Genomic DNA, 14772 nt, shown 5'->3' with positions numbered 1-14772 from the left:
TAGGATAGGATGGGATATATAGGATCATCATCATCAGCCGTACGACGCCCACTGCTGGGCATAGGCCTCCCCCAAGGATCTCCACGACGATCGGTCCTGCGCTGCCCGCATCCAGCGGCTTCCCGCGACCTTCACCAGATCGTCGGTCCACCTTGTAGCGGGCCTATTCACAACAGGATATTTAAATATTATTATTATTTTTTTGTAGGATATTTAAATGAAATTGTATATAATAATGTTTACTTGGTTACATAGATTGGTAACTACGTATATACTAATAAATTATTGTCAAAGCTTGTAGAGTACCTAATTTAGTGTAATGGATTTATTTTCAAATATTTATAACTAGTACTAGAGAATGAAAAAATGAAATAAATTGGAAATGAAAATATTTTCACTTTAGAGCATGTATGGGCTGAAGACTTATTGAAGGCAGTCAACGGTCTTCCGAAATTCCTCTCAGACGACGCCCTGAGCCGAGGTTCGCGCCCAACTGGGCACCCTCAGGCCTGTTGTCTTAAACGTTGTACCGGGTGAGAGCCTTCAGCGCTCCCCATTTGTCCGGCCAAGTAGTTAATGCCATCTGCGGCAAATCTACAATAAGTCACGTCAAAAAAAAAGTAGTAACAAGTGAAGTATTTATTTAATAATGGATGGATGGATGGGTTAATGTGAAGTCTTAAAACACTTCTCTTTCAATATTATTTTAAGTAGGTAATCTTTTTTGTAATTATCCTGGGCAGAAGGATTATGTCTTTTTTTTTAAATGATGGATTATTATATGGGCGATGGGAAGACGACTTGTCAGTTGTCACCATACGGAGCGAAGTCGGGAATCGAACGGGTGACACTGTTGATTTACTTTGAAGAACACTTACTGCTATAAACATATCCTAAAATAATTAGCAGGAAACATTTATAAATAGTGGCTAAATTCACAAAAAAAAAGTAGTAGTGGATAAATTTAGCCTTTTACAGTCATAGAATTTACTATGTTGAAATTCACGCGAAAATGACGACGCGACGGATGAAGTGAAGGTAACCTAATTTATTTAAAGTTAAACTTATTATAAGATAACATTACAGTAGGTACATACTGCTCTGTGTACGTCATTTGTTTAGACTTCCTGTCCGTTAACAAACCACATATTTGTTAATGGCCTTTTAATGAAGATTAACATTAAGTTAGCTTAATTTACAACCCCTAATCTCTATTGAGGTAGTCCTTTTGACAACTTGGCGTCTCTTATTGGCGATATTGGCAATAGGTCTCGTGTGATCCCTCTGCAGGGCAAAGGCCTCTGTCCCTTTCATCCACTTCTCCCGATTTTAGGCTCTCTCTTTCCAAGATGTCAAGTATGCACACAAAAGAAGAGGAAAAAAGATGAAAGAAAGAAAGAAAAAGAGATGTAAGTGTGCTATTTCCACATATATACGTATATGTATATGTTTTAACCGATGTCAAACAAGAAGGAGGTTATGATAAACAGAAGTGCGAAAGTGTTTCTGGCGCTGCTTCGTAAGTATTCATGTAGACTGAATGTAATACTTTAGTTAACTTACGATTTCAACCTCACCTGATGATAAATTGGCGATGCCGCTAAAGGGAATTCCAACCATAGAGTAAATAACAATACTACGCAAAGGTCAGACAGGCAGTCGCTTCTGTAAAAAACCGGACCTGTCAAATCTTCAGATTAGGTAAGCGGACCCTGTGAAAAAGAGGAGATGATGACTACGCATACAATGGTAACTCTACGCCCCGCACCAATTCGTATCTAGCATTGACCTCACCCTCTCTGGGTCTTACTTTAGTCTTAAATGACCGCCGCTAAGGAGTAAGGAGGACCGCGCGGACTATCTGTTTCGCTCGCACTTACGCGTTAGGCACGCGGTAAAATGAGATTATAATGGAACGACTGAGGTAATATCCTAGTCCTAACTATACAAAGTAGATAAATGCAAATTCACTTTAGCCGAGAATGTTCACCATTATAAATGTAACAAAACTAGGCCGTACTATCTCCAACTATTTCCTCAAACAAAAATAAGAATTCAGGTTCAATAACCAATGCTCATTTACCCTAATGAATAAACATCACCAATAAAAACAGTTCTTGGAACCACATACGCTGCGTTGAAAGTTCAATATCGGTTTTATAAGATTCCTCTCGGTTCAATTCGGACCGTCAGTCTCTCGTTGGCCGCTGAACTGAACGGTCGTCTGTCAAGTTTGTATATTCATAAAAAATGTATCTTGCCTTCCTTGGGGTGTTGTTAGTATGTGGGGGTGCCTACACGCATACTTACCACTTAGGGGCTTGCCCTGTCGTCGAGCCTATGCCGGGATTCGAAATGAATAAGGTAAGATATTTAATTCTTTTTGTATTTGACTAAGAACTTTTTTTATAAGCCCATAAAAGAATTAGTGTAATGGTTTATGGTTTATTTATTCTTTAAATAAAGAATTTAAACATTTGGCTGCTGAACAGTGAAACCTCTATCAGAATCTGTACAATAGTTTACGAGTAAATCGATTTAAAAAATGGGCAAAAAGTCCTAAAACCGGTATTTTTGATGGTACTTACACATTTCTTTGACCTATCAAAATGTCGTGCTCTACATTGTCCTTTTGAATGGGAATTTATGTCAATCTATACTAAAATGAAACCTATTTATATCAAAGTGCGTCTTATATAATGTAAATAAGTACCTAGTTGTTATTGAGCCAATTTGTGAAATTGCAACGACTCTGAGCCGTTGAGGGTCAAAACAGATTACTTAATAGACGATAGTCATACTTCAGACTGATACCCTATAGAGGGGGGGACTGTGATGTTATTAAAAACGATTATGGATTTATGGCCGGTTGCGGACCTTGGTTTGATAGAGGTAGGGGTATAAAGGGCCACATTGAAGCAATTCATAGAATAGAATAGAATAATTTTATTTGCTTTGATACATGGTTGTTACAAGATGGTCACAATTTTATGTATAAGGATCTCATGATCCACCAAGTGTATGACATGCAAAAAACTTACAAGAAATGAGATAATCATAAATTATTACATCTAAGAGAGGAAGGCTCTTTCTCTCCCTTGGTGAAGCAGCATGGTGGGGGATACTTCATCTCCGGTTACTTGGCCTGTGTTTAGCAGTGACACGTATATAGGCTTCTTTGTCTATTTAGTTTGCCACATTGCTCACTTACTTTTATATGTGCAAATATCTAATTGCAATATTTATTTTATTTTTTATTTATTTATTAGGCACATCAACAGTACAAACACACAACAATTAATAAAACTTTCTTAAGGCTAGTACTAGTGTTTGCACCAATTACAGACGTGCACAACTTATGTAATTAACATGTATGTAGAATTTGTTTAAAAAAAAATAATAATAAAAAATTAACGGAATAACAAAAGGTACGAAAAGTTACAGCCAGGCAACACTACAACAACAAAAAAAAGAAGAATAGGTACAAGAAAAAAACTTTTTTTTTTCTATTAAACCAGTTAAACTAACGGTCAGGACTAGGTGATTGCACAATAAGTTTCTTGAATTTAGGCAAACTGTTATGAAATATGTCAAGATCATACTCCTTCCAACATTGGTTATACGTTCTGAGCAGTCTTGGGAGAAAATGTTTACTGGCAAGATTAGTCCTACACCACGGCACCCTGAATGTGTCGGTATGCTCCCGACGACCACCAGCGCGACGGGGCACCGAGAGACCAACCGGTGACATTATATCCTCGCTGATAGCCTTACCATTCACAAGATTATGAAGGAAAGTCAGATCTAAAGTTTTCCGTCTATCACTCAGTCTCTTCATCTTAAAATAGGTTAATATTCCCTTTTAGATGAATATTTTTAATGTGGCATTTTTTAAACCCCCTGATCTATTGCTCGATTAACTGACAGATTTCCATAGTTATATACAGGAGGTCCAAAAAGCTCAAATGGAAGCGTTTCGTCTAAAAACGCAATAATTGCGCATATAAAACTAAGTGCGCAATATGAACAAGCGACACATAGCAATATTTATGTAACAATATATAAACAAGCCTATTATACGTCTCACTGCTGGACACAGGCCAATTAACCGGAGATGGAGCATATAGGTTGGTAGAGTCAGACACGAAAATATGGTTTTCAAAAATTGATCTGACCGGGAATCGAACCCGGATATCTATATGTAAAATTTAAGCAAATACATAATCGAAATGTTAACAGGCAATAGGCTCGCCCTCTCGAGGAGAAGGTATATACTATACACCTCTGCGTACCCTCTCAGGGATACAGACGCGATGCTGTGTACAGTCATGAGCAATATAATGTACCCACTTTAGGACTCTGTCGCACTAACATATTCGACATTTAGTGAGACTTACAGTTCAATTTGTCAAAAAAGTTAATGTGACATGGTACCAAAGTGTATACATATTAATGCTCGTGACCGTACGTTGCGATAGTCGATTTTTTTTAAATTACTTCCCATAAAATTGTGAAAATAAAAACCGATAGCAATAATACTTCCTAATTCCGTATAAATTAATGTTCGAAGGAAATAACAAAAACTAAACGTGTTCAAGATAACGATAATTGAAAAATAGCAACCATACAAATCACAACCAAGTAATAAAATACAAAGTCATTAATAATTATAGTCATAAGGGTCTTAACTTGGAGTCATAACTCTAAAGCCATACATAAATAACTTTATACATAAACTCACGTGCTTTATTTAATAACTTACAATCATAATGGCTGGGCACAACTTCGTTAATCTGTTAACCTAAGATTAGTTTTTTTAAGTTACCAAAAAATATATAATTTTTATAGCATTCGGCTCTAGAGGTTCAAGGTTCAATTCCCAGTGGGGGGTACAAAATCACTTTGTACTTATTCCTAATTTATATATTACGGTTGTTTACCGTAGGATTAGGGGTAAAAAAAAGATGAGTCACGTATAGATAAGTTCCCTTAGGTACATTAGACACGCGATCTCTCAGTAATTTTCAACAACACAGATCTGCATTACTAAATAGGTACCTACTTACTATACCTTTAAAAAATATAATAACTTTTCTAGTACACAAGATAAACTTTCGAAATAAGAAGGGCTCGAAATGTTACTAATATCTATAACTATAGTTAAATAGTACCAAAGAAATCTGATATGAATGCATAGGATTTACTTACTGCCTGGGAACTGATATTAGTCAGCCAAATTACTAATTTGTATAACAAATTTTAGGTTTTTTAAAGAACGTCTAGGGTTTTTCTCGCAGCTTCTTTTCCTCAGCTGTACAGGTTGTGAGAAGCAGTAGCTTAGAGCGGATGAGACGTTCGTTATGTAAAAAACGACGATTCAATTAGTAACTATGTTACCTACTGATTATAAAATATATTTTCGAATTTGAATTTGATAAAATTATCTATAAAACGTTTAGAACAAAATAATAATTGAAAAGTGTAATACTCAGTTATGCAGGCCTGTTTATATTTTTGTAGTCGTCCCAAATCAATTCACATAACAAATATTACGTAATTGAAATTTGTAATAGGTATTGTTGGTAAGTACATCAAATAATGCAGAAATAATTCAAATAACGCGTATACCAATTACGTGTCCTACTGTAATGGTCTCGACAATGCATTCCATACCAAACCAAACCACAATAGCATGTAAAATGAACTGTCAGCAACTCAAAAGCATAAAACCAACTCGTTGTTACGAAAGAATCGTAACATATTTGAGTTTAGCATCATACACTAACATTTCAAAACAAATTACCTAAATGACTTCCTCCAAGGCATTACAAATATAAACTAGCCACAATAAAAAAAAATCGCCAAATGAACTAAGTAAATTACGGTAAGCCAAGCCAACATAGAATGCAGATAATATTGAAAACAAAATTTTGAATAAAGAATAGTACTACGTATACTGTAACGGTAACTCTCCGCCCAGCACCAATAGGCTATTTTCCAACTAGTCAAATCAGTTACTTTTTACTAAAAGAAAAAACACGAAATTACTATGGAATTTGTATGAATAAGCACACCGTGAATGTCGGGCTCGGTGGCGCAGCGGTAAACGCGCTCGGTCTGCGATTGTTGAAGTTAAGCAACTTTCGCAAAGGCCGGTCATAGGGGAGGGGTGACCACAAAAAAAAGTTTTCATCTCGAGCTCCTCCGTGCTTCGGAAGGCACGTTAAGCCGTTGGTTCCGGCTGCATTAGCAGTCGTTAATAACCATCAATCCGCACTGGGCCCGCGTGATGGTTTAAGGCCCGATCTCCCTATCCATCCATAGGGAAGGCCGGTGCCCCAGCAGTGAGGACGTTAATGGACTGATGATGATGATGATGAATGTCGGGCTTATTAAGTACTTATTACGTTTTTCTTCATTAAAATTCATAAATAAATAATAATACTAAAGTATGTATTTTAAATGTTATTTTGTCTTGTAGGTGTAAATATGATTTTTTAACAGTTTTAGACAGAATTGATCAATGGGGCTGGTATAACAGCTTTGTTAAAGCCCTTAAATAAAAGAATAAAAAAATAATGTTATTCGTCAATACCAGTAGTAAGTGGACAAAGTGATAATCATCGACGTGTGTCGTTTGACTCACCTATCTTTATCGGGGGTCAAGTTCCTACCGTTCAGAATCCTTTGTTTGTCTGTGTCCGTTATCTCCATTCATGTTATAAGTAGGTATTCTATATCTATGTCAGCTTGTACTTACGGTTGACAAATAGACTTGGATTTGTACGCTAAGTTTACATATGGATTTTTACGCTAAGTTTACATATATAAGTAGATGAAATATAGCTGTCTACACTGCCTTATTTGGTTACTATCAGAGGGTACATTCGAGATTCCGTTGTATATTAAGGAAAATGCGCCATGTCAAAAAAGAACTTGTATAAAATCGTTCTTTAGATCGTCAGTAAGTATAGGGAAACGTCGTTAAGTCGTGAAAAATCTTTCGCGACAAAGAAACAAAAATGTTCTTACACCACATTGCTGCCTCTAAATTTACGAAATGGTAGAGGTTTTTCGGCTAGTAGCCATCCCAAGACTGACCGCTGCTGCTGGATACTTTATTCTTCTTCTATCGTGTGGATTGTGAGGTGGATTACCAAACTCATCAACCCTAGTGTCAGAGTTACTATTGAGTCGCCAAAGGCCCCGGACATGAGTCACACGCACACACTTTATTTATGAAACGTGAAAGATTTTTTTATTGTCGTAACTTATTGTAGATTTATTTTTTGTACAGAGGTGCATTTTATATTCAATTCCATTACACAAGTATATTCAAGACAATACTGATCACAACATTACATTACTTAAATAAAATTATTGGATTTACTAAAATATCATGAAAATTTTACTGTCTTTTTAAATTATTGTGTTCCATAATTTTGCGACGGGAAATTGCACTTGATATCAACTCAGAATCATGGCCTGAAACATTCCTCAAATTTTCCGTTACGGTGTCACTAACACCCTGTATACGAGTACATAGGTAGTATTCTCTATTCTATGCCTGACAACCAACTGACGTATTTCCCCTCGTTTCCAGATGCTAGGAGTGTGGTACGTCATCCAGAAGACATCCACGGCATCACACTGCATCACATACAACTTCACCAAGACCTTAGAGCCCGGCCAGTACCAGCTGGAACAGGTCTCCCAGCACTTCATACTTGGACTCACGCCGCTAAAACATGACTATAGGTAATTTAATTTATTCTTTTCAGCTGTATCTAGTTAGAGTTGATCTGCGCGCCCGCATGCGGGACGTTCCCAGTATTTAGTTTAACACGTTGACAGTCCAGTGATATACGGGTCATAACGGACTAACTCCATACGTTCGTGATCCATACATGGGTCGAGAAGATCCATACATGGTCGGTAAGAAACGACCAGGTACGCACTAAGGGCGGGTGCTCCATTTGGATCCCGGGTGACTTAGCAAAGGTTGAAGGTTGTCAGTCTTAACAGTTGGTTATCAGTAATATTCGGGACTTATAAGATAGTCAAAACATTTTGTATGGGGACTGTCAACGTGTTAAAAAATCTTAACTCATTCTATCTGGTGGCGCGGCGGCGTTTGGTTAGAACGCGTGCGTTCGGAATCGGATAGCATTATCCAGGTTCAAGGTTAGATCAGATCGAACCCTGAAGATACCTTCAGATGGGATCGGGTTGAGTTAGTAATAAATCACTCTTCTTCTTCTCTCTTCTGGTGTCAGGGTTACTATTGAGCCGCCGAAGGCCCCTGACATGACTCATGTAACGACTACTTACATCAGTAAGTAGTGACCGCCGGAACCAACGGCTTAACGTGTCTTCCGAAGCACGGATCATCTTACCTTCGGATAATCAGGTGATCAGACTGTAGTATCCTAACCAAACTAGGGATCACAAAGTATTTTTTGTGATATTTCCCCACCGGGATTCGAACCCGGGGCCTCCGGATCGTGAGTCTAACGCTCAACCACTGGAACACGAAGGCCGTTAGTAAATTACTAAAAATCGACAAGGAGCGTGCTCGGTACGAAATACCGCTTTACTGTAAAATTACGTTCTATTACATATTAAACACATGAACAACTATTAGTTATCTTTTTAAACGTTTTTTTTTTTTATATTTCTACCGACACACAACGAAGTCGAAATAAGAATCTGTCCTTATGAGAAAAAAGGGCTTTATTTGTATCGCTACTCATAATAACATTATTATTTGCTTTATTACAGATACACAGGGATTTTGACTGTCCCTGATTCTGCAGTGCCTGCGAGGATGAAAGTGCGATTCCCTCTCAGTAAGTTCACCTTACTACAAGCTTTATACAAAATTATTTAACCTAACCACTATTATTGTTCTATCGATATCAAAAGCTCCTGTAGATTTTAAATAGGGTTGTAACACGTAATTGTAATTGCCTTAAACTTCTTTTCAGGCGTTGCCGGCTCTGCTAGCTATACTATTTTAGCTACAGACTACACGACATACGCTGCAGTGTTCACCTGTCAAAAACTAGCGTTCGCTCATAGAAGGTCGGCTACTATTCTCTCCAGGAATAAGGAACTCGACAAGATCTTCCTTGATAAGGTAAGAATCTAAAGCACTTTGACCATTTAAAATAGATTTTCCACTAGATACAAAAGTTCAGAGTCTATGCCGGAAGGATTACAGGATTTACACGTTTGCAGACTGGTGGAGTGCAAAGTTGAAGCATGAACTATTTGCTCGTACTTATGCGCGTGTTTCGCGCTCACTTGGCATTCCATGGTGATATTGCAGGCTCCATAAAAACTTTCGAGAAAATTCGCCTGGGATCGGGACCACGCTTACAGAAATAGCGTCAATGATAGATAGTGTTAAAAAACTTAAAACGCATATGGAACTTGTCCTGCAACACAAACATTTACCGGAAACCTTTTCACCACAATCCTCATGCAATTTCAGGTACGCACCAAGCTGTCTTCTTTCGGCGTGGACCCCTACGACCTGTCCATCATCTCCCAGAGCAACTGCCCTCAACATCCCAACGGGACCACTGAGGGAGTCAACATCAACATTGACCCTGGGACCTTCTCCGCACACAACATTGGTAATGCGGTCAAGAGTGCCGGCGAAGCTATTGGTAAGTCTTTGGAGGATTTAAAGCTGTCTAATTATAAGTAGACCTTGTTCAGCACTAAATTAGTAATATTGGCATCTCCGGACATATCTAACTCGATTATAAATGACCGATGAGACGTTTGGTGTTCAAGCTTCCAAGCAATCAAGGGAAGGTAATCATCATCTGGCGAGCTGGTTGATTAGCTACCTAATTTCCATTTTAGATGATTTCTTGATCTGAGATTGCATCTCAACACACACAATCTGAACAAGTTGGGTCGATTCTGACCCGATGAACATCTGGATCGGATTGCGATCGGGTTGGGTTCGGTTGGTTTTTTGACGTGATTGGCCGGATGGGTCAAGACAGTTTGACTGACCAAGCGCTAAAAATGTCAACATGGACAAAGATCTGGGGGGGGGGGGGGGGTTGCTAAAATGGCCACATCGAAGCAATTCATCTAAGAAAGCAATATTGCTATTTGACATTTGTTTGGATTGCGCACTTACTTTTATGTGCGCAAATGTCAAATTGCAATATTGGTTTCTTAGATGAATTGCTTCGATGTGGCCATTTTAACCTACGTATTTCGGTATTATGTGTTTTAATTATGATAATAACCGCGTAAACTTAAAACAATGTAGGTATCTATTTTTTACGACATTTCATTATTTATTTATCTCTCCAGGCGATGGTGTAGAATACGTGGTGGATGCAGGCAAGAAGGTGTACAACAAGGTTGCGAGCAGCAAGGAGGATTTGACGGAAGCCCCCGCTGGTGCCGCTAGGAACTACAACGCGGATGCCGAGTGGCTCCCCTGAACTGATGATACTCCAAAGATAGAAGAATAGCTCCGAACTAGATCCAAACAGAGTCGTAAACAGATAATAGAGTCGAGACTACAACGCTTCAGGAACTTCACTTCGCACGTACCTAACTTACTTATCGTCGCCTTTATAGAAACGCACATAAGCGTCGTTTAAAACACATTCTTTAACAAAACCTCGATTTCATGCACTAATTTGAAACCGGGTAAACATTTAGGCCACAATTTTTTGCCTGCTTTGGAACAAACTTGTCTGTTGCGACGTTTTGTTCATAATAAAAATCATAAAAGGATTTTTTTTAAAAGCGCTAACGAGTTTTTCTCTATTAGGCGACGTTATAGTACAGTCACAAGTTATAGTAATTTAGTATCATGTCACACCTTTATAATAAAATCTGAGATTTACTGACTAAATTATGACAAATATCTTAATGCGATAGGGTTATAATGTGGGAAATGTTACCCTAAAACCAAGATCTATTGCGGTTTGGTTGCTTTAGCAAAGCTATTCTTCTTGATTAGTTATAATTCGCTACGCTCTCATCCGACTGGATATATTCCTCCTTACCCCAACTCCTATAAAACGTTATATTGATGGGCAAATGAAAAAGTTTAGGACTGTTAGGGTCGTATCTCACTAGGACATCTTTGTCGAGCTAAGTAGTTTGCGGCAAATCTACAATAAGTCACGTCAAAATAAATATCACTAGAACACCAGGGTTGCGACGTGAGCGCGCAATTATTCGGGATACCCTTCATCATCATCAGCCGTATGACGCCCACTGCTGGGCAAAGGCCTCCCCCAACAAATTGGTGGCGCAACCAGGTGAGGTCTTTATACTTAAATTTTGTTGGTGTTCTAGTGAATGACTATACCCCATTTGGAGTAGTCAAGGTACCTACATCCATCGCAAGATGAACTAAGTACGGTCACGAGCATTAATATGTATACATTTTGGTACCATGTCACATTAACTTTTTTCACAAATTGAACTGTAAGTCTCTCTAAATTTCAAATATGTTAGTGCGACAGAGTCCTAAAGTGGGTACATTATATTGCTCATGACTGTACCCACACCTCATCGAGCTTTCTGTAAGACCAACGTGATAGGTGGTGAACCGCGGTCTATCTGCACTTAAATGAATAACTGTGTTCTAGTAAGAAAGGGCCCTTATGGTTGTTATGCCAGCATTTACTGCCTCTTTGTCAAAATACTCACTTAAAGTAAACAGTGACTACATGGAAAGTCAATTAGTATTGCATTTATAATAGGAGACCACGTTATTGCCTTCTAAATAATTTAGTTTCATACTAAGTGTTGAGATTCAATCAATGCAAACTGCGCATTCCTTACCTATAGGGTTTTTAGTGAAAAGCAATTATTAAAATTAAGTATGTTAGCTTGTAAGGTTTTGTACAAAAAAATATACAAAAATACAATTATTAATAAGTGCTGTGTTTCATTTTTTATGATTGAAAACGGTAATGGTCTTCTTCTATCGTGTGGGTTGTGAGGTGAATTATCAACCTCATCAACCCTGGTGTCAGGGTTACTATTGAGCCGCCAAAAGCCCCTGACATGGCTTATGTAACGACTACTTCAGTCAGTAAGTAGTAACCGGGACCAGCGGCTTAACGTGCTTTCCGTTGCACGGATTATTTTACTTTTTGGACAATCAGGTGATCAGCCTGTAATGTCCTAACCAAACTAGGGATCACAAAGTGATTTTTGTGATATGTCCCCATCGGGATTCGACCCGGGACCTCCGGATCGTGACCCCAACGCTCAACCACTGGACCACGGAGGTCGTAATGGTAACGTAACATTGCTATAACAAAAACGGCAGGCGTCAAAAAAGCGTTTTGTTGACTTCTTCGTTAATTGCTCGTCGCATTTGATTCAGTATAATTTAGTAGTACATTGGTTTGGTATATTTTTCAGAACCACAACTTAACTATAACATTCATTCAGCATACACCCGCGATAGACCGTCTGAACGGGCGGCGGCTCACTTTATAACCCATAGATGACTGTCTTACCTTCCAACCTGTGTTTCAGGCTAGGTCACATACCTCCGAAAATGCATTTTTCGGGAATGTGGGTTTCCTCAAGATGTTTTCCTTCACCGCTGAGCACGTACTAATAATTTATGATCCAAACGTGAATTCAAAAACTTTGACAATCATTGGTTTAGGCCTGTGCTGGATTCGAACCTGCGACTTCAAAGTGAAAGGCAAGCGTTCTACCAACTGGGCTACCACGGCTCTCAAATATTACAAATATTTATCTAAGTACGTATTGATAAAACTTACATTTCTAACAATAATAATAGATGCATTTATGTATCTGAGGTAAAACTCAAGGCATTCCGGTAAGTAACAGATTGATACTTCAATAATGTTTCTAATGCGTACTTGAACGATTTTATCAATTAATTTATTGCTTTTATAAATAGGTAAGTAATACCCGCTCTACTTCCGTCCTGTTTTAATATTTCCTGAGGTTTACAATACATATAGGACAAATCTTAGCGACTTACGACTATTTAAACTAAAATGAGATCCAGTAATTCCGAATACATCCCGCTTAGGGACGGTAAGTAAGGGACGGTAAGTTTTTCATCATTTGTGTAAAGTTTTGTATGTTGTGTGCAATAGAGTATATTTGTATTTGTATTGTAAGTACTGAAAATTATCGGTGTCCGAAGGACGTAACGATACGATCCGAAGACCCGATTATTGCTCTATTCGATGATTACTCTAGCCTATAGATGTAAAACAACCGATTTAAAACGTTTTAAACAAAATATTGCCGTTTCAAACCCTAAACAAATCGTTTTAAACTGTTGAAAACTCGCCTACAACAATAAAACGCCAAATAAATAAGGTACAGTATAGACTCTAGCCATATAATGGCAGCCAATCAGGGGGGCTACCGGCTAAGACGAAGCCGATTCAGATTGGAGCAAATCGAACATCGATTTACATTATGTAAGTAAGTACTTAAATAGTATTATTTTTCATCAATTTTTTATTCTATGCCATTAGTATTCGGATCCGATTTGTGATTATGTAAATTATGCCCGGGATGGTAAGCAATAGAACATACGTTTAGATGTTTTTTGCTTATACCACACTCGGAATGCAAATGTATTGTATGTTAAATCTTTCCAATAGGATGTACGGTCACGAGCATTAATATGTATACACTTTGGTACCATGTCACATTAACTTTTTTGACAAATTGAACTGTAAGTCTCACTAAATGTCAGATATGTTAGTGCGACAGAGTCCTAAAGTGGGTACATTATATTGCTCATGACTGTAGGTAGTTTATAAACATGACACCACGAATTTTAGACGATAGAATCTACATATCTGCTAGTTATCAAGGATGTTACTGACATCGTAACGAAAACTTTGAAGGATCATTCAGACCATAATTCAAAGTTGACATCAACTGGATTTTTCCGTCGAAATGAATTAAGAAGAAACATTAAAAAGGGGTCCTTTAAGCGAAGCGTGAAGAAGCACCTAGTAGACCAGTACGGTAGTCGCAACTGATTCGAAACTGACTCATTGCGTTGCTTTTCAGTTGCTACTGCAATTAGGGCTTCTCTATGTTTACCATCAGGCATAGTTGAGCCAACATACTTGGCCAATATAAAAAATGAACATGAATTTTCCGACAGAAAATTCCACTTGATATCTACTCGGAATCATGGTCTGAATCCCCTCAGTATTCTTTTGGTGTCACTAACATCCATACGTACTCGTATGGCTACCTGTACGTACTTGTACGGGGTTGAGTAAAAAAAAATGTGACGCGCACAAACTAATGTCGCTTTACGCTCACAGTTAGATAAACATTAAAAGCCCTTAAGCCGGATTTAAAAACTAGTGGATAACGTCCTTACAACCTACGTCAAAATGGCCCCATAGCGGTCACATGTCAACTCCATCACGTCAAATACTCGTAACTATGAGTATGTGGAACTTCGGTCAAGGTCAAATCGTGTGTGTTGTACTGTTGAGTACACTTTACATTTTTACCCGACTGCGGCGAAACAAAAGGAGGGTTATTTATAGTACGTGTTGGTCGATTAATGTAGTTCTCATGCATGATTAGAATGCATGATTGATTAGTCTGCGTCTGTGGTGTCTTACTTTCTTTCTCTAAATCTTAACAGACACACATACATAAACTCACTCCCGTAGTCCCTAATGGGGTGAGCAGAGCCACAAGTAATCAAAGACAATTTGCAGCCACTATTGATACGATCTCGTAAGC

The 14772-nt window shown here is 38.2% G+C and overlaps 1 protein-coding gene across 1 annotated transcript; it reads left to right on the top strand.

Annotated features, from left to right (window-relative positions):
• The first annotated feature begins 2176 nt into the window (after nucleotides 1-2176).
• LOC126375924 (apolipoprotein D-like) lies at nucleotides 2177-11931 on the top strand. Its single transcript, XM_050023022.1, has 6 exons — nucleotides 2177-2364; nucleotides 7604-7758; nucleotides 8782-8849; nucleotides 8988-9139; nucleotides 9497-9674; nucleotides 10342-11931. Exons 1-6 carry the CDS (start codon nucleotides 2251-2253, stop codon nucleotides 10473-10475), a joined length of 801 nt encoding a protein of 266 aa, XP_049878979.1. The 5' UTR covers nucleotides 2177-2250; the 3' UTR covers nucleotides 10476-11931.
• The last annotated feature ends 2841 nt before the right edge of the window (nucleotides 11932-14772 follow it).

This window comes from Pectinophora gossypiella, chromosome 20, assembly GCF_024362695.1.
Source record: "Pectinophora gossypiella chromosome 20, ilPecGoss1.1, whole genome shotgun sequence".
Classification (NCBI taxonomy): Eukaryota; Metazoa; Arthropoda; class Insecta; order Lepidoptera; family Gelechiidae; genus Pectinophora; species Pectinophora gossypiella.
This window is presented reverse-complemented; position numbering and strand designations above follow the sequence as displayed.

Coding starts and splice junctions, on each gene's coding strand:
- LOC126375924 (XM_050023022.1), top strand. CDS start 2,251: ATGTATCTTGCCTTCCTTGGGGTGTTGTTAGTATGTGGGGGTGCCTAC. Junction 2,365..7,603: donor CGGGATTCGAAATGAATAAG/GTAAGATATTTA, acceptor CCTCGTTTCCAG/ATGCTAGGAGTGTGGTACGT. Junction 9,675..10,341: donor GAGTGCCGGCGAAGCTATTG/GTAAGTCTTTGG, acceptor TTATCTCTCCAG/GCGATGGTGTAGAATACGTG.